General features: G+C 36.4%; 1 protein-coding gene across 1 annotated transcript in view; it reads left to right on the forward strand.

The window, feature by feature from the left end:
* The window catches only part of C12H10orf67 (chromosome 12 C10orf67 homolog), a 122,287-nt gene that overhangs the window by 67,126 nt on the left and 27,839 nt on the right, over positions 1-27,322 (forward strand). The window contains exons 10-14 of the mRNA XM_034636807.2: positions 10,561-10,640; positions 10,715-10,780; positions 15,322-15,409; positions 24,392-24,472; positions 24,557-24,617. Coding sequence (XP_034492698.2) covers positions 10,561-10,640; positions 10,715-10,780; positions 15,322-15,409; positions 24,392-24,472; positions 24,557-24,617 — 376 coding nt within the window. The remainder of the gene's footprint in view (positions 1-10,560; positions 10,641-10,714; positions 10,781-15,321; positions 15,410-24,391; positions 24,473-24,556; positions 24,618-27,322) is intronic.

The raw sequence follows: 27,322 nt of genomic DNA on the forward strand, positions 1-27,322 counted from the left end.
AGACTCTGGGTTCGATCCTCAGCACCACATAAATGTAAAATAAAGATATTGTGTCTACCCTAAAACTAAAAATAAATTTTAAAAAGCTGTTGCCTGTATAACTAATTAGAACAATTTTTTCACATTTATTTTCTTTTTTTAAAAGCAAATGACAAAGACCCAGTTTACCAGTTTAAACCTAAGCTTAACATTACATATTTAAATAATTGTCAAAACTTTATTAAGTTGCCAGCATTCATGCACAACTAGAAATCATTTTTAAATTTATATTAAACCAGAAATATATTACCATTAATGCATTGATATCTTTCATTACTAAATACTGGGGGGAAAAAAAACAAAATATTTCTATAGGAGACTCATCCTGGCAATGTTAGCTCACAGCAGGCTGAAGTTGGTTCACATGTTGAACACAATGGAAAGCAGATTAGGGCTGGTGTTAGGATACAATCTTGTCGTCACACTGCTCAAAGTCAAGGCTCACCTTGGATCAAGTTTAATAAAAAAGCAAAGTGCATACAGGGATTAACACAATTTTAAAGACAAAAAAAAGTGGTCCTATTGTGTGGTCTCAACAATAAATTCAAAAGTCACATGGGGGTTCCGACGAGCTGTTTATAAATACTTTAGATTAGGTACAATTATACTAAAAGTTAAATTCATCTGAAATCTTAAAAAAAAAAAAGTTCCTGTTAGTCCTCAAATAGTGCTTGTTAATAGTTTAACATTTCTGTTAAATGCATGCATTGAATTACTTGTTATCCAGGAGTAGCAGCTGCTCCTTACCATTTATCATTAAGGACTTTAACTGTCCTTCTTCTTCAACTTCTACTCTTTCTTCATCATTCTTGACAATTCTTTTTGTAGTGATTTTTCTCCCAATTATTATGTTGGTAGAAGTTGATGTAGATTTGAAGTTACCCAACCCACTGCCGCCATATGATGTAGAAGAGAATGAAGTAAGGCCACCGTGATCTAGTGACCCAAGTGAAGAAAATCCACCTCCAAATGATGGAAATCCACTGAAAGCAGTGAAACACGAGCCCACGCCTCAGTTTCTGCTTCCTCAAGGACCCCTTTGGTTCCCCAAAAAAGTCTTCAAATGGGTTTTCAAAGAAGTGGAACAAAAATGGGTCCCTTTCACCAAAAAAAATTCCTGAAGATCTCACTGGGTTCCAGAATATGAAGCCAAACTCAAATGGACTGTCACAATGACTTCCACCCCCACCTCCACCATTTAAGCTTTCTTTGCCATACTTGTCATAGATGCTCCCTTTTTTGGCATCTGATAACACCTCCTATGTTTCAGCTACTTGTTGGAATTTTCTCTCTACTACTTCTTTATTCTCAGGATTTTTATCTGGATGCCACTTTAGTGCTAGTTTCCGATATGGCTTTTTGATCTCCTTGGGTGAGGTACGTCCCTGCAGCCTAGAACTTCATAGTAATCCACCTTGTTTTAACAGATTGTTGGAACAAGTCCGAGGATACAGCAGATGGGACAAGGTGGGCAGCCAGATCCTCAGGGTGCCGCAAAGTTGTGCTGGTGGCATATGCAGTGACTCCTCACCTAGAACAGATTTTTAAAATTTTTTTTAAAATAAAAAAATCTAATTCAATTTGTTAGGAACCTCTGGAACTCTCCCACTAAATATCTTAGTCTTCAGCAATAAAGAGTCTTTTTTTAAGAGCTCTCCAAAATGCTACTATAAAACTCATATCTGTCCATGCATCTTGCTCCAAATGCCTTTGGATAATCCTTCCTAATGTTTCCATCAAAGGTACAGTTTTATCCTTCAAAAACATTTAAAGTTTATAATATAGATATTTTTGAGGTAACAAATTGATATAATTTGTCTTGGCAAGTATGGCATTTGATGCCAATTGGACCATTTCGGAAGGTTCAATTTCTTTCTGTAGATCTAAGTTTCTGTCTGGTATCATATTCACTTTTGGTCAGATGGCAATGAATTCTTGGTTGTTGCTTGTGTCTGAAAAATAACCTTTATTTCACCTCCATTTTTGAAACCTCTGTTTATGAGCATAGAAGTTTTGGTTGGGAGTTTTGTTTTCTTATAATAGTTTGATGACATGACTACATTGTCTTTAGGCTTACATAGTCTCTGACAAGAAGCCTGCTGTAAATTTAGTTTCTATGTCTATAATGTATCTTTTATTTTGGAATAACTTCAAGAGTTTATCTTTGCTTTCTCTTTATCCTGATTCAGTTTCTTGAATTTGTAGCTTGCTGTCTTTCATTAACTTATGACTATAATCTTTAATTACATCTTTGCCTTCAAATACAAACATGTATCACTTAATAATGGGAATATGTTTTGAGAAATGCATTGTTAGATGATTTTGTTGCTGTGCAAACATTATGAAGTATGCTTACACAAACTTAGATGATATAGACTACTCTACACCTAGTTCATATGGTATATACTATGATATGCACAGCACCCCCACCATGAACCCAAGTATCAGTGAAACCCATGACACATGACTGTGTCTATGTTAGATTATTTGATATTTTTACAGAACTCTTTTATGATCTGCTCAATCACTTTGAATTACTTGTTTTTCTCTGTTTCAGTTTGTGAAATTTTTAAAAACTCTATCTTCAAATTCAGGAATTGTTTTCCTCAGCTGTATAGAGCCTATGATAAGCCCATCAAAATTCTTATTTGTTGTCTTTTTTATTTCTAGTATTTCCATTTTATTCTTTTTAACATTTCCTGCCTCTCTGATAAAATTCAGGTTACTTGGGTGTGATGTCAGCTCTCTGATGAGTTCAGCTGTCATTTGGACTTTTCTTACTGTTTGTGTTGAAGTGCCATTTTTTGCTTTCTAAGTAGAAGCCAGACGCCTGAAATTTTTACATATAAAACAGATCCATATTCACTGTACAAAATTGACTCAAAAAAGAAATGTCAAAAGGAGAAAACAAAAAAAAAAAATCCTGCCTCCCAAAGATAGCCATTATAAGCATCTTGTGGCCTTTCTTTTATACAAGTCTTGTGACTTTGCACATTCAACACAATCTGGGGAACATTGTTCCATGCCACTTAATATCTATAATCAATTATGTCCAATATTTCAATCACAGAATTAGCACTATTTGCTTAGCCAATCCCTGTCAATTTACAAGTGCCCTGCTGAGACACAATTTCTGTTCCTTTGCTATCATACAATGGCTTCATCATCTTTAATAGAGACATTTCACCATGGAAGTATCCTGATTATAGTTTTTAGATTGGATAATTTAATAGAAGATGTATATGCTACTGCTATGTATCTGACCATCTTTAGTGAACAGAAAGTTCAGGAGGCTCTGGAATTGGATGAGGAGGAAAGCCCACTTGGACTCTTGTGGTCTACTGGATCTTCAAGAAGACACATTTGAGATTTGCACAAAGCCCAGACCAGCATGGATCCTACATGGCTGCACATTTTGATCATTCTGCCAAAATGATTCAGAGCTCCTTGGCATCTGCAGTAGAATCCATGGAGCACATCGAATGAGGAAAGTCTTGTCCTGTTTTTGAAAGATTTTGCTAGCTTAGTGATTTTTGTTGGAAAACTCACAAGTCATAACTTTTTTTCTGACTTTCAGCCTCTGTGAGAAGTGTTTAATGGCACACAGCCTCATCTCTTATCCTCAATGTTTCAAATTCTCAAGTCTCTTCTGCCCAAATTTTAAGTATGCAAGGCTGGGTCTCCTCTTTCCCTGGGTTTCTAACTCTTCCTTCTTTACCTGACCAACCTCCAAGCATGGGGACATTATTGGTGTTCAAAAGTAGCTGTTTGTTGGAAGGCTAAAAAAGAAGTTAATATAAAAATCAAAATTAGTGACTCTTTGGGGAGGGAAAATCATCTTTCTTTATGATAAATCAGAAAGATTGTTTTGATAGTAATATATTTAATACTTTAAAGGAAAAGAAACAAAGAAGCAAAATTACTTTTCACTTAACCCAGAAAGAATGGCCAAGTTATGTCTAAATGGATTCTACTGTCATGTATAATTAAAAAGAAACAATTAAAAAAAAAAAAGAATGGCCACAATTTCAGAAGAGGGATGGTCATATAAAATAGGAGAAATAGAAGAATAGAATGACTCTTGATAAGAAAAAAAGAGAACAGGGATGTGAGAATATGATAAGGAATATGGTAACTCTTACGGTAGTTAATAAACATTATTGTGCTTCATCTATTATTACAAACCCAGACTATTGACTCCTAATTTTAGATTATTAATTTTTTTAAAAAGTATCTGAAGTGTTAACAAATTTAAGAAGCACAGACTCCATTATTAATGAATCTTATGAGCTTTTAGTTATAAATGTATGTATATGAGAAATACAATGAGAAATACTTATCAGTTATTCATAATCACAAATTTGATATTGCCTTTATGATTATTAATTTACATTTTCCTACTTTCATATTAACTTTGCTATTCATATCCACCTCCATCTATTGTTCAGCAGTCCAGTGTTTGCACCTGTCAATGAAGGGACCACATAAAGACCAGCATGTGTAGTCCAGAGAAAGTGGAATGTCAGCAGCTGACAAAACAAAATGACAGTTTCATATGGACAGAACCAGGATTTAACACAACGCGCTGTAGCAAAGGGGAAAGTTCAACTCAAACCACAGAGCAAACACTCTCCTCGACCTCCGGTGCTTTTTTCTTTTTTTCCTGTCTCTTTTCAATGAAAAGAGATGCTATCTTCATCATTGTAATTGTATTGTCTTTTGGAGAGACCGAATAACCGTTTGCTTTACAGAAGATAGGCTTTGAGCAGTCTTATCTGTAATTATTACATAAGTTGATCATTACATGGGAGTCAGAAAAAAAAAGGAAGCTTCAAAATTCAAACTAATTTTTTACTGAATTTAAACCCAAAGTGAATGACATAAGATAAAATTGCCTTTCTACATGAAAACAGTTTATGTTTGCCAATTTGTCTTCCTAATTTTCTGGGAATTAATGCTTTAAATTCATGTTAAGTTTTTTTTTCTTTTAGCATACTAGTAAATGCCCTCCAAAGGTTGGGGCTGGTTCCTACCCCAATTATTTCCATAGAAAACTGTTAACCAAATGGCAATGAACTTGCTCTGTGTTCCTTGTGCCCTTGGAAGACAGGCAGTTCAAGTGAGCTGTGTACTTCGAGAAAAAACAAGGCAGAAGGATCCAAAAGAGTGCCTGCCTCATGTCTCATTGAGAACCTCACCTTTCTCGGGGATAGGACAGCCAATGATAACAAAGGCTTTGTGTCACTTTGCGGGTAAACTGGTTGTGGAGTGCCTAAGGCACTTGGGAAAATAGGGTCACTATGCTGGTGGTGATAGGAGAGGGAGTGTGTTCTAGGAAGTTTGAGATACTTTGTATACAACTAAGGCAATATTTATTTGGGTAGTTCTAGGACCATCAAAGTCATCTCCAGAATTGTGGGTACTGGCAGAGTAGGGTTAGGGTTAGAGAAGTAGGGTTTAGAGCAATGCTCAGGGTCCAGGTTTAGGATTACACCAGTCCAAAGGAGTCTCCTATCAGCCTGGGATAAATCAAAACTATAGATCTGCCATGACTGGGGACATATTTCCATTCCTGACTTTCTACTTTTCTCTATCTATAAATTTTATGAACTGTCTTATCCAGGGTGCTTCAACAAATAAATTGATGATTTCCAAATTATATCTCTGGGATTATCTCCTCTCCAAAGTTCTAGGCCCTTATCACAGTTGCCTATATGTCTTCATCTGAATGGGCCACAGGTACCTCAAACTCTGTGTTTGAATCTAAATTTACCAATTCTGAGGCTGGGGATGTGGCTCAAGCAGTAGCACGCTCACTTGGCATGCGTGTGTGGCCCGGGTTCGATCCTCAGCACCACATACAAACAAAGATGTTGTGTCCACCGAAAACTAAAAAATAAATATTAAAAAAAAATTCTAAAAAACAAAAAAAGTGCTGTAAATTTACCAATTCTTTTCCATTAAAAAAAAGCACACAAAAAAAAATTTAAATAATGAATGATATGATTCTCCATCTAGTTTCACCCAAATGAGAAATTCCAGATATCTCTCTTCTAGCAAAAACCCAAAATAAACAAACAAAAACACTTATAAATTCTACCTCTTTTATTTCTCTCAAATCTTTCTCCTTTACTTCCACCCCATTTGTTCCCTGTTGTAACTACAGTGCTTAGAATTATTTTTGTACATTGTAGACATTCAGTAAATAATTTGTAAATGGAATAAGAAAGAGAAGAGAAAAAGCACTTGAGACTGTAGGAAGAAGATAATTAAGGAAATAGACAGAAATTTAAGAGGATTTTTTTAACAAAAATATTTTGGAAGACATTCAAGAGAATCTTTCATCCATAAAGCAAGGACAGACAGCTATGAAAAAGGAATAGTCTGAGCAAAGAACAGTTTCTTGGAAATAACAAAATTTTTTAAAGAAAAGACAACAAAACAAGCAAAGTAATAAAATTGACATAGCTTAAAGCCTCGTTAATAATCTGGAAAATAAAGTAAGGAATCTTTCTACATAAGGCAAAATGGCAGACAAAAATTATGAAAAACATTTAAAGAATAGAGACAAGAGGTCTAATACCTCAAATAGGATTTTCTAAAAGCAAAATAAATACAATAGGATCAAGGCAATAATAGAAAGAATAAAAGAACATTTCCATGAGTCCAGGAGGAAAATAATCCAAACATTAATATCCAGATGGAAAAGATCACTAAGTGCTAAGCGAAATCCAAAAACAAAAAGCAGATTGCCATATTTTATCAAATCTCAGAAGACATTGATTATAAAATGCAATTATAAAAGACATTGATTATAAAAGACATTGATTATAAAATTATTTTATGTAGTCCTTGCAAGGAAAAACTGTTGCCAGTCAAGCTATGACATTGATAACAATTGTAAGGCATCTCAGTATCAGAGATACTAAGTTGGGGAGAGAATATGTTTTTGTTAAATTAAGGAAATAGATACTCATTGGTGAAATTTTAGTTCTCCAAGGATTTAAAAAAGAAAGGAAAAAATAGTTTAAATGCAATGGAACAAAAAAAAAGGAGATTTACATTCATGTTCTCATCAGCAATACTAGTTGTTATAAAAAATTGAACAGTTTCCAAAGGGTAGAAAAAATAGTTTGAGCCCTAGGTCTTAAGGTCTTTGAATCCTAGGTCCTAAAGTCTTAGAACCCTAGGTCTTAAGGTCTTATACCCAGCTAAACTATCAATTGATCAGATAAGCAAAATAAAGACATCTTTGAACTTGTAAAAAAAAAAAAGTTTGGGCTTGCGTTGTGTTTTGTTTTGTTTTGTTTTGTACTGGGGATTGAACTTGGGGGCCCTTGACCACTGAGCCACATCCCCTGCCCTATTTTGTATTTTTTTTATTTAGAGACAGGCTCTCACTGAGTTGCTTAGTGCCTCTCCATCACTGAGGCTGGCTTTGAACTTGTGATCCTCCTGCCTCAACCTCCCAAGCTGCTGGGATTATAGGCATGCACCATGGGAGTGGGGGTGGGGGTTGAGCAGTTACAATAATGCACGCCTGTATAATCCCAGCAGCTGGTGAGGCTGTAGTAGAAGGATCTTGAGTTCAAAGCCAACCTCAGTGACAGTGAGGTGCTAAGTAACTCAGTGAGACCCTGTTTCTAAATAAAATACAAAATAGGGCTGGGATGTGGCTCAGTGGTGGAGGGCTCCCAAGTTCAATCCCCGGTACCTCCTGCTCCCCAAAACAAAGAGTTTACATTCATGAAACCTGCATGAAAATTAAAAAAAAAAATACTGTAGCCAAATATAAAATGAATGAAACATGCAAGGTGATATGGGCACAAGAAATAGGGGAAACTAAGAATGACTCAAAAGCAAGGGAAGATAGAAAAAATTAAATGTTGACACCTGCTTACTTGGAAGAGTCTGGCTTTAGCAGCAAAGTTTGATAACAGGTGTGCACGCCCTTTCTCTGTGATCCAGTTACACTACTTGGTTTTATGGGAACATGAAAATATTGTAAATGCTATTTATTAGACTTCCATTTTTATAATCAAAGATATTAATAAGGCATGGAGGTTTTATAGAGAAATACACACACACACACAATATAAAAGAATAGCATTCCTTTGAAAATTGAGAGGCAGAGGGAGAAAAGAGTATTGAAAAAGAAAAGAGAACAAATAAATTTCCCAACATGGAATTCATAAGTCAAAATATATTATGAATGTAATGCACATTAAATGTGCATTGTCATGTATGTAAGAAATAAAAAAAGTTAAAATATAGAAATGTATGAATATTAGTCATGATAAAAGTAACCACATTAAGGGTTAAACACACACAAATAAAAAATGGGCATATGGAGTAGAGAGAGGAGGTAGAAGATAATGTGGACGCTCTAAATTCCTAATCTCTGTTGTGAGGGAGTCCAGATAAATGTTATCATTTATTTATAATAATAACCACGAGCAACACTGAAGGAAGGGGCTAAGGGCATAACTCAGTGGTAGAGAATGTGGTTAGCATGCCCAAGACCCTGAGCTCAATCTCTAGCACCAAAAATAAGAGTAAGAAAGAAAAAAAAAAACACAAAATTCTTAGCTTATGAGAGTTGAGAGTTTTATGTTGGTGTATGCTATTGAAATTTTATTTTTAAAATATTCATATGCATTTTCAATCATTAAACATAAAGTAATATGAATAAAGGAATTAATAGGTTGGTACATAGAGATAAATGGTAGCATATATGAAGTACTCAGTATAGAATAGGCACTCCATAAATTGTAGCTTTTATGGCTGTTATTACAAATTTTGTTATTTATCTGTGTGGCAGCTGATGACAACCGTATTCATCTCTGGCTGCCCTTTTATATTTCATCAGACATATGGAGAGTTGGCTCAAAGCTTCACTTGTTGCCTTGTAGTAGCCTAACACATGTCTCAGAGTTTCGGCAGACCTATTGCAACTACTTTCTTCTGATGTTTTTTTCCTGGATTTGGGCTCCTTCTTCCACTGAATTAAGTCAGTCTCTGAATCTCATCATTTTCCATTTGTGTTTCGTTTAATCAGATACTGAATTCCATCTGATTCTGCAATTTCTATTAAAACCTCCCACACATATACACCTTTATATGTGTAAGTTTGTGAAGGTTGAAGAAGGTAAGTGATAGGGAGAGGTAGCTTCATTTTACATGGAGCACTGAACATCTCCCTGGGCGCTGATCACCAGCAGTCCAGCATACACCACCTGCCCTGTGGTTTTGCAGGGCACATTTCCTACCTTCACCCCAGCCCTCACTCTGATTGCTCAGGGGAGCTCTAGGTTCCTTTTCCTTTATGCTGCAGAACCCTTGAACCCCTGTTTCAGACCCTCCTTGACAGAGCCAAAACCACCCAGAGTGGCAACATACCAAAGGGCCTTGTGGGTCATAGAACCTATTCAGAGAGTGTTGTGGGGATAGTAAGTAGCAACTTTTCTCTGTATTGTAAGAAATAAAGGGATCATTAACCAATATTTTTTTTTCTTTTAGCAAACTAAAATCTCACCTAAGTTTCCTGTGGATTCGGTGGATACCCAACGTGAACCCTCCAAAAGAAAAAAAGATGAAACGGTAAAATTTGACCTATCACTGCAGTGAAACACATTTTTTAAAAAACAGGAATAATTGTTTTAACAGTAGTAAAGAACTGGGGGATATGACTAGCATATTTTAAAGTCTCAATCTCCTTTCCCTAAAATCACATCTTGGTGCATTCATTTGAAATGTTGTATTTACCTTCTTTCTTTATTTTTTAGGGTCAGGTTAAACATCTACCACCCATGAAGACACAAGAAGAAAGGAAAGCAAAAGCCTCAGCAACTAGGGTATGATAAGCATTATTATTAACCTAGTTGTTCATATTGATTCTGGCTCTTCTTACAAAGTAACAATGACTTTGGAAGCTATCCTGTCTGTGAAGAGACAGAAAAAGCCAATTTCCTCTTTAGTATGATTCGGTAGCGTATTATTGCCACAACCCCAAACTCTCACTTATGACACGTCTACAAGTCCTAAAATCTTTGTCCCCTTGCAAAATATAAAGAGTACTGAAAAATGACTTAAAACCTTAGTGTCATTGATTCAGTCAGATCCTTTCCTCAAAAGTGTTTTGATAGAAATGGAAAGTAAGAGTGTGAGGGGGATGTTCCTGACTATGAAGAGAGATGGAAAGGCCACAGTAAAAGAAGGGGGGGCAAACGAAATGACTGGTGGAAGGGTGGGGCCATGATGATGAAGTTTGATTACTTTGTCATATGATTTAGAACTGATTTCCTTTAAGTTAATCATTTCTGGGAAATGGAGGCATGGGGGTCTTAAATTCTTCTGGTTTATAGAAATTTGCAAATAACTCTAATTCATGGTTTTCTCAAGTTATGTTCAAAGGCAGTTAGAATACGCATGCTATTTAATAGAAATGGCCATTTCAGATTTAGGGATAAACAGGGCATATTGTATATGTAATTAACTTTGTGGTTTGTATTCTTTTGAAAGGATGAAGGGAGGAGAATTTTGGAGATGCACGTGGAAACGTTAAAGGCTAATTTGGAGAATCAGAAGAAGAAATTAGAAAGGTACTGGCAAGGGCGATTCATTACTATTCCTTTGTAGCTAATCCAGCATTTAACTATCTGTAAATTTATTACAGATGTAAAAAGGAATCAGAGCAGATAAACAAAAACTGGGAGAGGAAATTCCATATTCTCAGGAACAGGTATGGTATGCAAATGCTATTTATAAAAATACAGTATTCATAATTTGAGAAAATTAGGAGCCTTGCATTTTTCTTTACATATTAATTAATGTTAAGTGCCCTCCTATACTTTCAACAGTCAGAGTCACTTAAAAGAAAATTTAAGATTATTGCATTCTCTATTCTCTATTTTCAAATTTAAAAGCTCAATAGGACAGGAAGGCTCTCTTGATACCTTGTCTAATCAGACGTATCTAGTCATCTTTCTCTATAGAGCCAATAAGACATTTGCATATGATATGTGACTGGTCTGTATCATGATTTTTTTTAAATATATACTAGATCCTTTAGATCCTTTATTCTATTCTTTTCCTTTTAACACCAACTCCTTCATCCTTGGATGTATTTTTCACTCACATAATCATTTAATGGTTCTTCCTTGTATCATTGTCATCTTTTTTTTTTTTTGCCCAATGGTGAAAATGAAATTCTAAATCAAAGGGAGATCATTAGAGTAGAGGAAAGGAACAGGGGAGGGAGGGAGGGGGAAAGTGCTGGAGAGTGATATTGGCCAAATTATATTGTTATTATGTGCTCCTGTACAAAAATGTAACAGCAAATCCCATCAATATGTACAACAATGATACACCAATAAAAAAAAAAATACAGGAAAAAAATAAAACGAACCTGTTAAGAATCTGATAAGGCAAATAGAAATGCCAAATAGAGAAAAATACCTATTTTCCCCCTTTTCCTCACATATTAACCTTAAAAAATCCACATTCTGTTTACTTGTTTCTTAACATAATTTCCCCCAGACCCCCTTCTATATCACATATTGGAAGTTCCTTTGCAAGATTTTTCAATAGTCAAGCATCATCCAGATCATGACAGAATCAATATCGATGCAACGGAGATCAATCCAGTCGGGCTTGTGGTTCACATGTGACATATGGAACCACAATGCCCTACGTGTGTGTGCTGTGTTTCATAAGCACATGCTGTGTTCATAGCAATTCCTGTGCACATTACAACAAAATAACTAATCCAGGGTGGCACACCAAGAACCCACAAATCAGAAACAACTCTGGATGGGGAGCAGAAGCTCCTCTCCTTGTGGAAAAATGGTGTGCCTTGTGCTCCTAGTTGTGCTGATAACTGTTTTGTGCTCTACAAAATAAGTCTATTAATACCTGCCTGATCTACTTCTTACAAGGCAGAATGTAGATACAGGCAAAGCAAAAGAATACTTAAATATACATTTAATTTCATTCTTCTGGACAAGGATTTGAACTCTGACACTGAATAGAACATCTTTCCCTAAACAGTTTTGTGGGATTCCCTTTGAAACTTAAGATTTTGTTTGTCTCTATGGGATTCATCCTATTTTTTAATAATCATTCACAAAAAAAAGGTTCCGTTTCAGCTCAAGTTGATTTGTTATTAACCAAGACAATGACAATCATAGTTATTGTTTTGGTCTCTGCAGACTTTATGTTATTGTATAAACATTTAGGATGGTAGTAAATATTAATGCCTACTTCTATTTTTTTTTATTTAATCAACTAACTTGGGATATAATGGAATATGTCTCTCTAGTTGGTTGTTATTACTGGATTAATGCCATGTATCTATGTGACAACATTGAGGGTGTCTTTATACAGGGTTTGGCATCTCAGTATGATAAGGACAGTGCTAGAATGGCAATTTCCTTTCACTGTAACTGATTCTAGATTAGGGGCACTCTTTTTTGTTTGGTAGAGGAAAACCTTCTGCTTATACATTCATGATTTATATTTAGTTCTGGTCCATGATTTATATTTAGCTCATGGTGAAGCTCCCTTTCCATGTCTGTTGAGTTGGTTCAATTTCCAGGAAGGCTGAACATAAAGAAGTGCTGTTGACAAGGGTGGGGGCTGGTCCTTTCTCTTAGTGTGACCTGCTTGGCATTTGTCATCATTGTCATTTCTCTTAGCACAAATGGGTGTGACACGTAGGCCCAGGACCATAGAGATCCCTACCTGGCTGATGTTAGAGTGATGTAGCAGCCTCTCCCACCTCCATGCCGGGAGACCATCCACGTGCCTCCACCTGAGCCATGCCCTGGTTCTGCCTGCTGCGCTCTGAGGCTGGCTGGTCTCACTTCTGCCCATCACACTTCCCAAATTCATAGAAAACTGGTACATGATTCCCCCCCATGGGGGTTTCCCAGATGGAAATCCCCTCCTGCCCTCTTCTCCTCTTACCTCATCCTCAGGAGCACTGGACCACCATCCCTTCAGGTAGCTGACTATCTATGAGAACTTACAAACAGGCAAGGTACAGGCCCACTCTGCTCATTTATTCTCTTCCTCCTCCCTCTCCTTGGAACCCGTTGTAAAGCCCCTCATTATTAGATTTGGGAGAGGGTACATTTAGGTAAACAGAAATTTCACACTGTTCCCCAATTTTCTGTCTTCTCTAGCTTGCCTCCTATGTCAGAGGACTATGAGCAATTTTCCTGTACCCATGTCTTCCTAACTCTGAAGTTTCACACCTGACAAACCTCAAGTCTTATGTCTTTGTCCTCAGCCCACAGAAGGATAATAATATAGAAAAAAAAAAAAAGAACCAGGCATTTGAGTTCAATGTATTTTGTTTTCACTTGAGTATACTCACGACACATTCATTTCGTCTTAAGTGAAATCCAGATTTCTTAAGAAATGCACAAGCCAAACCAAAATAACTCTGAACTCTTGGGTAGCCAGTGCTTTTATAAGTCTTATCCCTGCCTCTCATTCCAGCTGTCTGAATTCTTCTCAGAAGCTAAGTCCAGGTAGTTGAGAAAGTGGGAGGGGCCTGGATTATGAAACTCAAGAGTGTTCAGAAGACCTAAGGCCCTGTGCTTCCAGGAATTGGAAATCCATTTGCTGATATCTTAAGAATTTTCTGTGTTCATAAAAGAGTTGAACAGCTACTGTGCTTTCTCCTGTTGTCCTCGACAGCTGTTGGTCTCACAATCACACTAGCTTCACATTATGAGTTGTGGAGAGCCTTTTCTAAATTCTAGGAGAGATTTGGAGGATAAAATGAGAATTATTTGTTGCTAGGTGGTTTAGTAAAAATTAATCTTTAATTGACCAGACTGAATGTTTTCTTGATGAGCAAATTTTAAATGAATGACTGTGCTTTTGTTTTTGCTACTGTTTTGTTTTGTTTGCAGTGCTAAGAATCAAAGGGCCTCACCCATGCTAGGCAAGTGCTCCACCACTGAGCTATAGCCCCAGCTCCTGATTCTTGTTCCATTTCATTGTTTAAAGGCCTTGAAGACTATTAACTTTTTCTAATTTCTTTTTAAATTTATTCATAGTTATAGTTGTTTTTTCCATGAAATTGGGCAACTTGTGTAATTCTTCCAAATTCTTGTTAAAAAGTTATTCTTAAATGTAGGTATAAGTTTCCTATGGCTGCTGTAACAAGTGACCACAAAGTTTAGTGGTTTAGAACAACACCAATTTGTTATTTTATAGTCTGGAGGTCAGAGATCCAAAATGATTCTTACAGGGTTTAATCTGAGTTGTTGGCAAAGCTAATTCCTTCTGAAGACTCCAGAGATAACAAGTTCTTTGCCTTTTCCAATTTTTAGATTCTTCTTGTCTCACTCCAATCTTTACTTTCCTCATCACATCGCCTACTTCTTTATCCTCTCTGATCTTCCTGCTTCCTTCTTCTTCAGTCCCTGTGGCTACATTGGAGCCACAAGATAATTCAACATAATCACTTCATCTCAAAATCTTTAACTTATTCATATCCACAAAGTCCCTTTTACCATGTGAAGGAATACACTCAAGTTCCATGGAACAGGAAGTGGATATTTTGGTGGAGGGCAACATTCAGCCTACCAAAATTAATCTTCCAGCCACCAAATATTTATGCCTATCCCATATGCAGCATGCATTCACCTCATCCTGGTGTATTCCAAAGTCTCGGCCCATTACAGCTTCTACTCAGATCTAAAAATCTCATCTGTGAGTCATCTCAAAGGTCCCCCTTCTCATGATCTAAATTAGGTATTGGTGAGGCTCTGGTTAAAATCCATTCTGGATTTTAAAATTCCTCTCCCTCTGTGAACTGAAAACACATTGTTTTCTTGCAAATACAGTGCTTAATTTCTTCAGTCTTAAATCAGTGAGAAGTTGGCCACTGCATTGTTTTGACATAATCTTTCATGATTTCCCTTGATTTCTGGTAGAATAAAATGTTCCAGGTTTATCTTGTACATTCACTGGCTTAGATCTAGAAATAGTCATTTTTGAAAGATGACCTAGTTTATTTTAGTGAGAAATTATTTTTAAGCCACAGTCTGAGCCATGGGGTTGGCTCATTTTCATTAATTCTATGCCTTTTCAAAGAATAAAAATACTTGATTTTTTTCAAGTAATAAGTTCATACTAATTTTTGGAAATTTTTACTTGGTAATATTTTTAACTTTTAATGCAATTCTTAACCACATTAACACAATATTTATTTTCTTTGCCCTATGACTTATATACATTTTAATTCCCTAGTTTTATTTATTTCAGCTTTCACGTCTTAAAGGATGAGATGTTTACTAGGCACACATTGTTTCGTCAGTTTGCGGTGCTCACTGATACATCCTTCAATTATGTGGTAAGTATACATCATCTTATTTGCTAATTATGTCTGTGGATATATTGTCTTTCTGTTTTTATCATGTATTGAACTCCTGTTATTATAGGCTCTGGATGTAGTACATGCCAGTCACTCTACTACATGCTGAGAGCACAAGACAAAGTTCATAGACCCCAAGAGCTCAGTCTAGTGTGAAATGTAGAGGTGTGAACAGATTGTTACAGTGCAGTGGGACTCAGCTATAAGGGAAGCAAATGCAAATTTCAGAGAAGGGGTGACTCGTTCTGGCTGGGGAGTCTATCAGTCTGCCCATTCATGGTCATGGACACAGCGTTGGCAAATACTAAAACTCAAGGTTCAAGTATTCAGTCACTTACAAAGGGGAAAAGGAGGTAAGTACTGAGTCATTCATTTTTACATTAGAGGTTGTATTTATTAGCTTTCAATCACTATAACAAAGTACCTGAGACAAATTACTTATGTAGAAAGAGGTTTATTTAGCTTACAAAGTTCTGGAATTTCAAAGTCCAAGCTTTGGACATAGTACAAGCTCTGTGGCAAGTGCTGCCCTTTGGCCATGTCATCTAGTGGCATATACAATGGTCAGAGCATTTGTTGGAACAAGTGGTCATATCTTGAACCAGGAAGCAGAGAAAATAGGAAGAACCAGGCTTACCCCTTTTAGGCAACCCTCTCAGGAGAACTCAAGGGGTTGCACAAGAATTACCTTATAATAGCGCATCCCAATGACCTTAGAACCCCCCTCACTAACACCTCCCTTAAGGTCCCACCACCTCCCAGCACCACCTTTGGGACCAAGCCTCCAATACATAAACCTTTGGAAGGACACAAGTAAACCATATCCAAACCATGTCCAGGTCATCTATAAAGCCCAATTCTGAATTAGAGTATTATTTAGCCTGCTAGAATTAGTGCTTTCATTTGTAAATGTAACTGATGCCCAGTATAGAAACATATCCAATAAAATTCCACTAATAAGGGCTAGAAATATAGCTCAGTTGGTAGAGTGCCTGCCTGTCATGCATTAGACCCTGGGTTCAATCCCCATCACCACCAAAAAAAAAAAAAAAATTCCACTAATAAGTAAATCAGCATGATACAAACTCTCTAGAGCTTCTGCTATAATGCGAAGTTTTCTGAAGATAGACAAGTAGGTTTGTAGGAAAGGGCACAAGAAACAAATTGGTTTTTGCGTGTTGTTTTTTTTTTTGTTGTTGTTGTTTGTTTGTTTTTGCTTCAAGACGTAAAAAATTGAAAATATTTTTTCATTTAAGATCATTTTCTAAATTAAAGTTGCTACAGGAGATCAAAGAACTTGAGTACACTGGCAAGATAGTGTTGAATTCATTGTTTTTAACCAGCTTTTTACAGTAGTCTGTACTTTACTGAGGATTTTAATAATTGACTTCCCTGAAATGTTCCCAAACTAGACTACATAAATAGGAATACACATAGTATCTTTCTTCCCTGTTGGTTTTTCCTCTCACTGAAAGGTTACAATTTTAATGGAAGCAATATCATTTTAGGTGTGAATTAAATATAATATGGGAGGGTCCATGAGAAGGTTGTGCCACTCAAAATCAGATTTTTCCATGATTATTATTGGCAAGATTTTCTGGTTCAGATCTGAATTATCCAGCCTTCACGAAACAGACTTCTAAGTCTTAAAGTTATACCAGTTTGCGCCCATTAGTAGATTCAGTCTTTTTTTCTTGAGAAAAATATTGCCCTCAAATAACCAGGAAATTCATGGAGGAGGAATGGTGCTCTGTCTAGACAGGAAAGCACCCGTGTGCCACTACTCACCGAGGGAGGGTTCATGAGTCTTTATCTGTATATCCACACAGAGTATTGACACTTGACCCACTCAGCAGAGCAAATAACATGTGTTTAAGAAAAACAGATGGAGAGGGATTGAGCAGGTGTATGAGTGAGTTTGGGATAAAATAGCATTGTCCCTCAGTACCCTACACCGTGTCATTTATCCACCCCATGGATATTTATTAAATGCAAAACAAACCAAGCACCATATTACTTGCTGGGAGAAAGACGGTGAGAAAGACACTATGGGTCCTCCCTTGATAGACTGTAAATCCCGTGGGATCACAGAAGGGTTCATCTTATAAACTGTTTTATTTGCAGAGCTTAGAATAGAACCTGACCTATAGACTAGAATAGGTTAACTTTAATAGAGGAACATCAAACTTGAAATTTCAAATTTGAATAAATTCTATAAAAAGGAATGACTTGCTGTTGAGGTGTCTCTTATGTACGATAAAATTCACAAATATTAACATGCGTCATTTGAGGGGTTCTGAACTATGTAACCAGCATCAAAAGTTCCCTCACGTTCCTTTCCACACAATACATGGTCCACATCCTCACACCTTTGAGGCTTTTGTTGCTGTTTTGGGTGGTAATTGAACCTGGAGCCTCAAACATGCTAGACAACTGCTATACCACTGAGCCACGTTGCCAGGCCATAGTACATATTCTCTGTCCTCTGGCTTATTTTACACAACACAGCATTTTAAGATCCATTCATGTCTTTGTGTATATCTGTCACAGGTGTTCTTCTTATTGTTGAATAGTGTACTATTAACCACAATACAATTTGTTGTATTATTCATTATTCCCTTGTTATAACAGCTCAGCTATTTCCATTAGGAGCTATTGTGAAAAAAAAAAAACTGCTTTAAACGTTCTTATACAAGCCAAGCATGATGGCACATGCCTGATAGCTCAGCTACTCATCAGTCTGAGACAGGAGGATTGCAAGTTGGAAGCCAAGGTTGGCAACTTAGAGAGACTTTGTCTCAAAAATTAAAAAGGGTTTGGGATGTAGTTCAGTAGTACAGCACCCCTGCATTTAATCCCCAGTAAGGAGAAGGAAAAAAAAAGAAATTATAGCAAGAGTCATTTGTGGAAGTCTGTTTTCATCATTCCCAGATAAGAGCAGAATGGCTGAGACACAGGAAACACGTATGTTGAACTTTATTAGAAATTGCAAATATTTGCAAATTGCAAATATTCCAAAGTAGCTATGTAATTTTACTCACCCTCCACAAAGCCTTAAGCGTTCCAGTTGCTCTGCGTACTCCCCAACTTGAAATTATCAGTTTTTAATTTTTAGCCATTTTATTTTTATTTTTTTTAATATTTTGTGCTAGTTGTAGTTGGACACAATGCCTTTATTTTATTTTTATGTAGTGCTGAGGATCGAACCCAGCACCCTGCAGGTGCTAGGCAAGCACTGTACCGCTGAGCCACAACCGCAGCCCCAATTTTGAGCCATTTTAAATGGTGTTTCGTTGTAGTCACTACATTTTCATTGTAGTCCTAATTTCCGTTTTCCTGATGTTGATGGTGTTAAACACCTTTTCATGTACCTACAGACCATTCTTAGATATTTGTGAAGGGTCTATTTAAGACTTTTTGAAAAAAAAGTTGTGGGACAATACATATAACATCTTGACCATTTTTAAGTAGACAGCTCATGTGTGTCAAGCACATTCACATTGTTGTACAACCAAACCCTGGAACTCTTTTAAAATTTTTTAATTAGTTTTAATTAGTTATACGTGATAGCAGAATTCACTATAGTACATCATACATAAATGGAATATAACTTCTCATTCTTCTGGTTGTACATGATGTAGAATATATGTACAAAGGGTAATAATGTCTGATTCATTCTACTATTCTTCCTACCCCCATACTCCCTCCCCTCCCCTAATCTAAAGTTAACTCTAATCTTCCTTAGCTCCTTACCCTTATTGTGAGTTAGCATCTGCATATTAGAGAGAACATTTGGCCTTTGGTTTTGGGGATTGGTTTATTTCACTTAGCATGATATTCTCCAGCTCCATCTATTTACCAGTAAATGCCATAATTTCATTCTTTTTTAAGGCTGAGTAATATTCCATTGTGTGTATATATACCACATTTTATTTATCCATTCATCTTTTGAAGGGCAACTCAATTGGTTCCATAGTTTATCTATTGTGAGTTGAGCTGCTATAAACACTGATTTGGTTGTATCACTGTGATATGCTGATTTTAAGTCCTTTGGGTATAAACTGAAGAGTGGGATAGCTGAGTCCAATGGTGGTTCCATTCCAAGTTTTCTGAGGAATCTCCATACTGCTTTCTATAATGGTTGCACCAGTTTGCAGTCCCACCAGCAATGTGCGAATGAACTTTTTTCCCCACATCCTCACCAACATTTATTGTTGTTTGTTTTCTTGATAACTGCCATTCTGACTGGGGTGAGATGAAATCTTACAGTAGTTTTGATTTGTATTTCTCTAATTGCTAGAGATGTTGAACATTTTTTTCATATATTTGTTGTTCAGTTGTATTTCTTCTATGAAGTGTCTGTTCAGTTCCTTAGCCCATTTATTGATTGGGCTATTTGTTTGTTCACCTTGCAAAACTGAAACTCATTAAACAACAACTCCCCATCCCCCATCTAAGTACTATTGTCTACTTTTAATTGTTATTGAATGCAGGGGGTTTTGTGGTGTTTGTGGGGTTTTGTTGTTGTTGTTGTTGTTTTCTGGGTACAAATCCTTTGTCTTCAGAAATTAGAAGTTTTTGGTTTTAATGAACACCAACTTACCTTTTTTCCCTGTGACAGATTGTATTTTCTGTGACCACGACTGTACCACACGTACCATGGATTCTTTTTTTTAATATGGTTGTGTTTTTCCTTTTCCCATTGACTTTCCTGGTTCCTTCATTCTAGACTAAACCACTGTGTACATCTGAATCTATTTCTAAACACTCTGCTCCATTCCACTGGTTTATTTGGCAATCCTTTGGCTAATAACTTACTGTCAAATTTATAGCATTAGTTAAATCTTGAACTCAGGTAATACTGTAAAACCTTCTATTTTATTACTTTGTTCAAAATTGTCTTGTCAGTTCTTTTTGAATCAGCAACTCTAGTCCTTAAAAAAATTGCTATGATTTTTATTGGGATTTTGTTGAATTTCTGTTTCTTAGTCTCACTAGCCAGTGCTTTATGACATCTAGTCTAAGTAAATCTATGACGACAATTTCTTTTCAACTCTTGAGGCTTTGCCCCATGGCAAACTAGTAGACATAGTTGTCTGGCAAAGCATCAGTATTTCATATATAATATGCTTCATGTATAATATATGTTATATATTATGATGTTCTTTCACTCAGCTGAGTTCTTGCTATATAATTCCAACTGTCATTACTAAGGCCCCAAATGTAGGGTGGAATGGGGATCTGCTGTTTAACTGCACGCCTGTGGTGGGCCCTGGGTTTTGACCTCCTGCTGAGTCGTAGGAACCTTTGACAACCCTTTCCCATATTCACTAAATTTGTCAAATGCCTTCAAAGTGAATGGGAGCTACAGAATAGAAGTCAGAGGTTTCTATCTTCTCCTTAGCCTTATACCTGAGCTTATTTTTGTTTGTTTGTTTGTTTTTTGGCACTAAGGATTGAACCCAGGGGATGCTCTACCACTGAGTTACATTCCCAGCCCTTTTTATATTTTATTTTGAGACCAGGTCTCCCTAAGTTGCTGAGGCTGGCCTTGAACTTGTGATTCTCCTGCCTCAGCTTCCCAAGTATCTGGGGTTACGGGCGTGCACCTCTGTACCCAGAAGACCTGAGTGTTCTTGATGCTTTTCATCAGCTTATGGCTACCATGAAGAATATAAGAAATGGAGTCTTATTTGCATTTCAGTTGAGTTTTATTTGCATTTCAGTTCTACTCCTGTATTTTATTTACTTATAATTTTTCCATGTCACACCCATAATTCTCTTGCATTTGATCTCAGCCTATTTGTTACCAGATCTTCTATCTTTGTTTCCTGGAGGTGGTATAATCTTGTACTTTATTGTCTAGGTCAAAAATCTTAATGAGTTTTTTTTTCTTCTATGTTAAATAAAAGACAGTTTTTTTAAAAAAAAAATGTGTATGCTTCCTATGATTTCTGAATATTGTTTTCTTTCCCTGACTCTGTAGTTCTTTCATATTACCTGTTCTATTGAATCTGTTCTCCTCCTTGTCAGGATAAGATAAATGGAAATCCAGGGTTATCACCTGTGTCCTTGTTCAAATCCCCCTTTCACATTTATAGCTGGAAGGCAGGTCCAAGTGTACAGCACCTATTCCTATCCCTAATTTGTCAGAGTTTTACATTTTCAGCCCTGTCATTAAAAGGCTGTATTTTTTCCACTGACTAAGAGTATGCAACAATGGCATACAGAACTTAAATTCCCAGCAATCATACATTTAACAGTGGTTTTTGTTGTTGTTGTTATTGTTATTCTGTTTAGTTAAACATGACGGTAGAATGTATTTTGACATATCAAATATACATGGAATATAACTTCCCATTCTTGTGGTTGTACATGATGTGGAGTTACATTGGTTGTGTACTCAATATGAACACTGGAAATTATGTCTAATTCATTCTACTCTCTTCCTATTCTCATTGCCCCTCCCTTCTCATCATTCCCCTTTCCTAATCCAATGAACTTCTATTCTCCCTTCCCCACCCCTCTCTTGCTTTTTGTGAGTTAGCATCTGCTTATCAGAGAGAACATTCAGCCTTTGGTCTGGGGGGATTGGTTTATTTCACTTACCATGATATTCTCCCGTTCCATCCATTTACCAGTAAATGGCATAATTTCATTTTTCTTTATGGCTGAGTAATATTCCATTGTGTATGTACCACATTGTTTTTATTCACTCATCTGTTGAAGGGCACCTCAGTTGGTTCCATAGTTTAGCTATTGTGAATTGAGTTGCTATAAACATTGACATGGCCACATCACTGTAGTATACTGATTTTAAGTCCTTTGGGTATATGCTGAGAAGTGGGATAACTGAGTCAAATGGTGAGTTCATTGCAAGTTTTCTGAGGAATCTCCATACTGTTTCCCAGAGTGATTGCACCGATTTGCAATCTTACTAGCAATGTATGAGTTAACACTGGCTTTCTTTACCATTTTCATGAAAGACAGGAAGGTAGTTGGGTAAGGAGTCATGAGGACATTCTAGATGGGATAGAACCATGGGAAGGTTCTAAGGTGAAGGTGTGCCTGGCACCCAGCTTTGCTGGAGCTGAAAGTAAGAAAGTAAAGTAGTAAATTGTGGTCAGAGGGGTCACAGAACTCTGATTTTTGTAATCCAAGAAAAATTGGGAACTTTTCAGGGTTTTGACAGAGGAGTAAGACAATCTCACTTAATTTTAAAGGAATAAACACTGGCAATTTTGGGGTGGAGATGGGCAGGTGATTGAGAACAGAACAAAGAAACAGAATGGGAAGCTACTAACATGATACAGGCAGGAAATGATGGTGACTCGGACCACTTGGGAGAGCAGATGGCAAAATGAAGCAGATGCCTGCCTCGGGTACCATGTGGTGCTTAGAAGCAATATATTTTTAGGTACATGTAGTAAGATTGACAGATCTTTAAAAGATTGCACTTAGTGACTAGCAGGGATACACAAGGCAGACTGTAGTCTTATGTTGAATCTAAGGTATGCTCAAGACTAGCTCCAGATTTTGTAAGTCACTAAAAAAAAAAAAAATGCTGTCGGTTATGCTGTGGCAATCCATCTATTGTAAGGTGATTCCCAATTTTAGGGGTGTTAAAATCAGAAGGCTATGCCTTAGAATCATTGAAATAGTGTATCACATAATGTCATTAAGATAAATTAAAATACATGTGCAAAATTTCACATTTTGCCACTTTCAAATAAAACATACTTGTCAAATATATAGTTTCTTTTGGGGGGAACAAAAAGGGAGTGTGAGCAGGCTATGGATAGAGAAAAATACATGTAAACACACATATATTCATGCATATATCAATACTTACAAAGCAAAAGGGAAGCCTTGAACAGGGAAAAATTCACATAAATCCTGAGCTATGCAAAACACATTATATGAGTAATATATGCAACTCTGCCATTTGTATAAAAGTATAGCAATACAATTATGTACAGTACCTACTATTTGATAATGATTATAAATGACCTCAATAAAATAGGAATTGATAGTTTAAAAAAAAAACCCTGAGCTATATGTATGAACCTTAGACTTATTTTCCTTAAGTATATTTTATGTTCCTAAGATTCTTTTGAGCTACACAAATTAAATGTCATTTACTTTGCACTACATGATATTGGTGACAATTCTGCCTGCATGCTACAGCTTCTGACCTGCTAGAAGAAAACGAAATTTTTTTGCCTATTCAGTTCTTGGCAGTCGGGCCACCATTGCTGTCACTCCCAGTAGGTAGGTGGTGCTGGAAAGGATCCTGTGGTTCCTCACCAATTATAAGTATAGTTGCTGCTCCATATCTACAGGTGATTAGTTCCAGGACCCCAACAGACAACAAGATCCTTGGATGCTCAAGTCCCTTATTTAAAATGGCATGCTATTTGCTTATAACCAGTGCACATCCTCTTGAATACTTTAGATCAACTTTAGACTATTTATAATATATAATCCAATATAAGCACTATGTAAGTAAATGGCTATTATACTGTATTGTTTAGGAAATAATAACAAGAAGAAAGTCTGTGTGTGTTCAGGAAACTGTTGCTGTGTTGGTTTTTGGGGGGGTTGTTTTCATTGTTGCTGTTGTTGTTTTTAGTGTTTTCTACTTGTGATTGCTTGATCTGCAGAATCTGAAAACGAAGAACATGTGGATAAAGAGAGCAGACCTATAATACATCCTAAGTTGAAGAGACAAGCAAGAGAAAATTGAGTCAGAAAAGACTGAGGAAAACATGTTTCTTGAGTTTTTTCCTCAAAATAGCCTGAATAAAGAAGGGGGGTGGGTCTTCCCATCATTGGTTTAAAGAAAAGGATTTCTCCATCCATCTTTGAGCAAATTGGAGTTATGAGTATAGTTTTCATATCTAAGTTAATTGAGGGTTGATACCCCTTGATCCCAACAAACATACCTTTTGTGTCTTTCAGAAAGTGAAACCTTTATTTGTGCAGTCTAAATTAAACTTGGAAGAAACCGCATCTTCTTCAAGTGATTATCATTTGACTTTGGTAGGAAGATTGTTTTTCTCTATTAAATATCCATTCAGTTAATATAATTGAATGTCAGTAATGAAATTTTTGGTCTACTTACAGATAGACAAAAAGTACCCAGAAACAGTTAGTGATCAGCTCTCCTTGCATCAATCACCCAGAGGTAAGAATCTTGGGGTCTGGTGGTGGCTTAATGGTAAAGTGCTTGTCTGGCATGCTTGAGACCCTGGGATCAATCCCCAGCATCTTCTAAAGAGAATAAGAAGGAGATAAAAACCTTTATTGTTAGAAAGAGGTTCACACACAATAGGAGTAGTTAGTCTTGATTAACTTTTTTTTTATCCTAAGGTATTTGGTATTCTGGGCGACTCTTTTCAGCCAATTTATAAAAGTAATGCATAGATAAGATGAATAAAGATATATTAACATGTGTATTCCTGAAATCTGACCACTGCTAATTGAAAATGAACTTAATCTATTTCAAAATCAGAAACTGTCTCAGCTGGAATCCTGTTTCTTGTTTATTAAACTTCCAACAAACATGAAGCTCTTCTTAATGTCTGTTTTTCCAGGGCGTCATTGGACTTTTTAAAAACTGGAAGGTGTTTTTTGTTTGTTTGTTTGTTTTTTGTCTACATGTATCTGTAAGACTTTTCTCTAAATTTAAGAACCAAATAGGAAACATACTTAACTACATCTTCCTTCAATCATCTGTTCTCTAAGGACTCCAGCTGAGGGCATTCAGGGGCAAGGCAAATATGTGAATTTAAAGAAATTCATTGCTGAAAGCATATTCATTAGTAGGCTGTAATAAGCAAGTTGAAATTACAAAGTATAACACTGTTAGTTTAAATTATTGATCATGACCTAAGAGTGTCAGTAATTTGTTTTTCATATCCAGAAAGATTTAAAAGTAGAGTTTGTTAATGAGTCTTTATGCAAGGGGGAAGTGTGTGATAAGAGTTTAAATCCTAGACCCCTGAGGGTCAAATCCTCTACTTTTTGAAAACTTTAGCAGAGATATGAAGAATCTCTCCTTTTCTTGGGCCTCTATCCAATGGAGAAGGTTTTCCATGGTGCTTATATGTATGAGTGACAGGCACTTACCCTGCTTAAAAGAACTCTTTCAACAATCAGTGCTGGCTACCTCTTGAGCTGATACTTATATTACCATTAATGCTGAGTTTGGATTCCATAGGATGCATCTGCTAGCTTAGGAAGCAGCGAGCTTTAAATGTATCGTTATTTAAGTATCTAATTATATCTGTTGAGTTTGTTGGAAATTATAACGCATATGGTAAGTTATTTCTAAAAATGTGGATTGGTAATCTGTAGTTGACCTGAAATTTTAGTTTAGTTAACTACAGCATTTCATTCCCTCAAATATTTATCTGAGGATTTTTTTCATCCAAAATTGACTTTCCCCAGCCCAAAAATCATTTTGTAGAGGAGCCAGATGCAGTGACACATGCCTGTAATCCCAGCTATTAAGGAGGCTGAGGCAGGAGTGTTAGGGTCTGTAAACAAGTCAAGATGGCGCCTGGCATTTTGCCAGAGGGAGTGGTTTGTGAAGTAACGCCAGTGAGCCATTAAGATTATAGAGATTCCTTAATGACTGACTGCTGTGTCTAGATTATGTCAATTAAATTAAGCTGTGTATTCAGTTATGTATATATACCCCTACTGTCCTACAATAAATGGCTCCCACTCCTGCTGCATCAACCTTCACAAGTTCCTCGTCACTCCCCAGTTAGTTTGCCCAGCCAGCCGGGCTGCGGCACAGGAGGATCCCAAGTTCACACCCAGCACAGGCAATTTATTAAGACACTACCCCCAGATCCAAATTAAAAGAGCTGGGATATAGCTTAGTGGGAGAGCATATCTAGGTTTAATCTTCAGTATCACCAAAAAGAAAAAAAAAAATCAAGAGTCCAAAAGTCCATCTCAGGTATCACAAATCATGGACACCTGTTATACAAAAGATCACTAACTGAAATAAACACCTCCACTCCTTTTCCTCATCCCTGAAGATGCAAAATGCAGTTAAGAATTAAAAGAATTACCTCCACTCTCTTTGCTGAAAATCCTCCCAAGATTCATTAGTTCTTTTCTTTGCCTTGCTGATAAAATTAAATATAAATGCCCTTTTATGACCCAGAATGCAGTACTGTATCACAAAGCTCATGATTTGGAATATTAATCTGCATTGCAGAGGAGATGTGTGAAAATTTTACACCAAATGCCTCTGGACAGAACCCTGCAGTTTCTTCCTGTTAAATCTCTGATACAAAAATAAAAAGGAACCATAAAAAGAAAAAATATATATATATCTGATACAACTTCGACGTATCATGTTCTTCCCTCTGAAGATAGTGCTGGAAAATAATCTAGTTAACAAAGTTTCTGGTGAACTGGTTCCAGTTACTCCATAATTTATTAGAAATGAATTTTCTATTTTTATTGAACAAAAACAAACAAATGAAAAAGCAGGACAAAAGATTAATTACTAATTTACTAATCTGAGGAGTAAATGAATTTTCTTGTTAGAAAACTCTTTAATGGCTTGTAGAAGGTATTTATGATTGACTTTCAAAGGGTCAGATTGATCACCAAACATGTCATTCCCCACCCCTAGCTACTTGGGAATGTTGAGAACCCCTTTCAGGCCCCTGGTAAATAATCTAATACACTATCAGTGTTTTCAAGCATTAATTTGTGAATACATATTAAATTAGCTACATGGTTAATATGTGTCTGATAAATAAATGTTTATTATTTTCTATAACATGAAGGGAGGGATATTGTGATGTAGCTGGTAATAGATCCCAAACCAAGCTCTTTCAAATCACTGTTGTTTTTTGTTCCATT

This window comes from Marmota flaviventris, chromosome 12 (assembly GCF_047511675.1).
Source record: "Marmota flaviventris isolate mMarFla1 chromosome 12, mMarFla1.hap1, whole genome shotgun sequence".
NCBI lineage: Eukaryota > Metazoa > Chordata > Mammalia > Rodentia > Sciuridae > Marmota > Marmota flaviventris.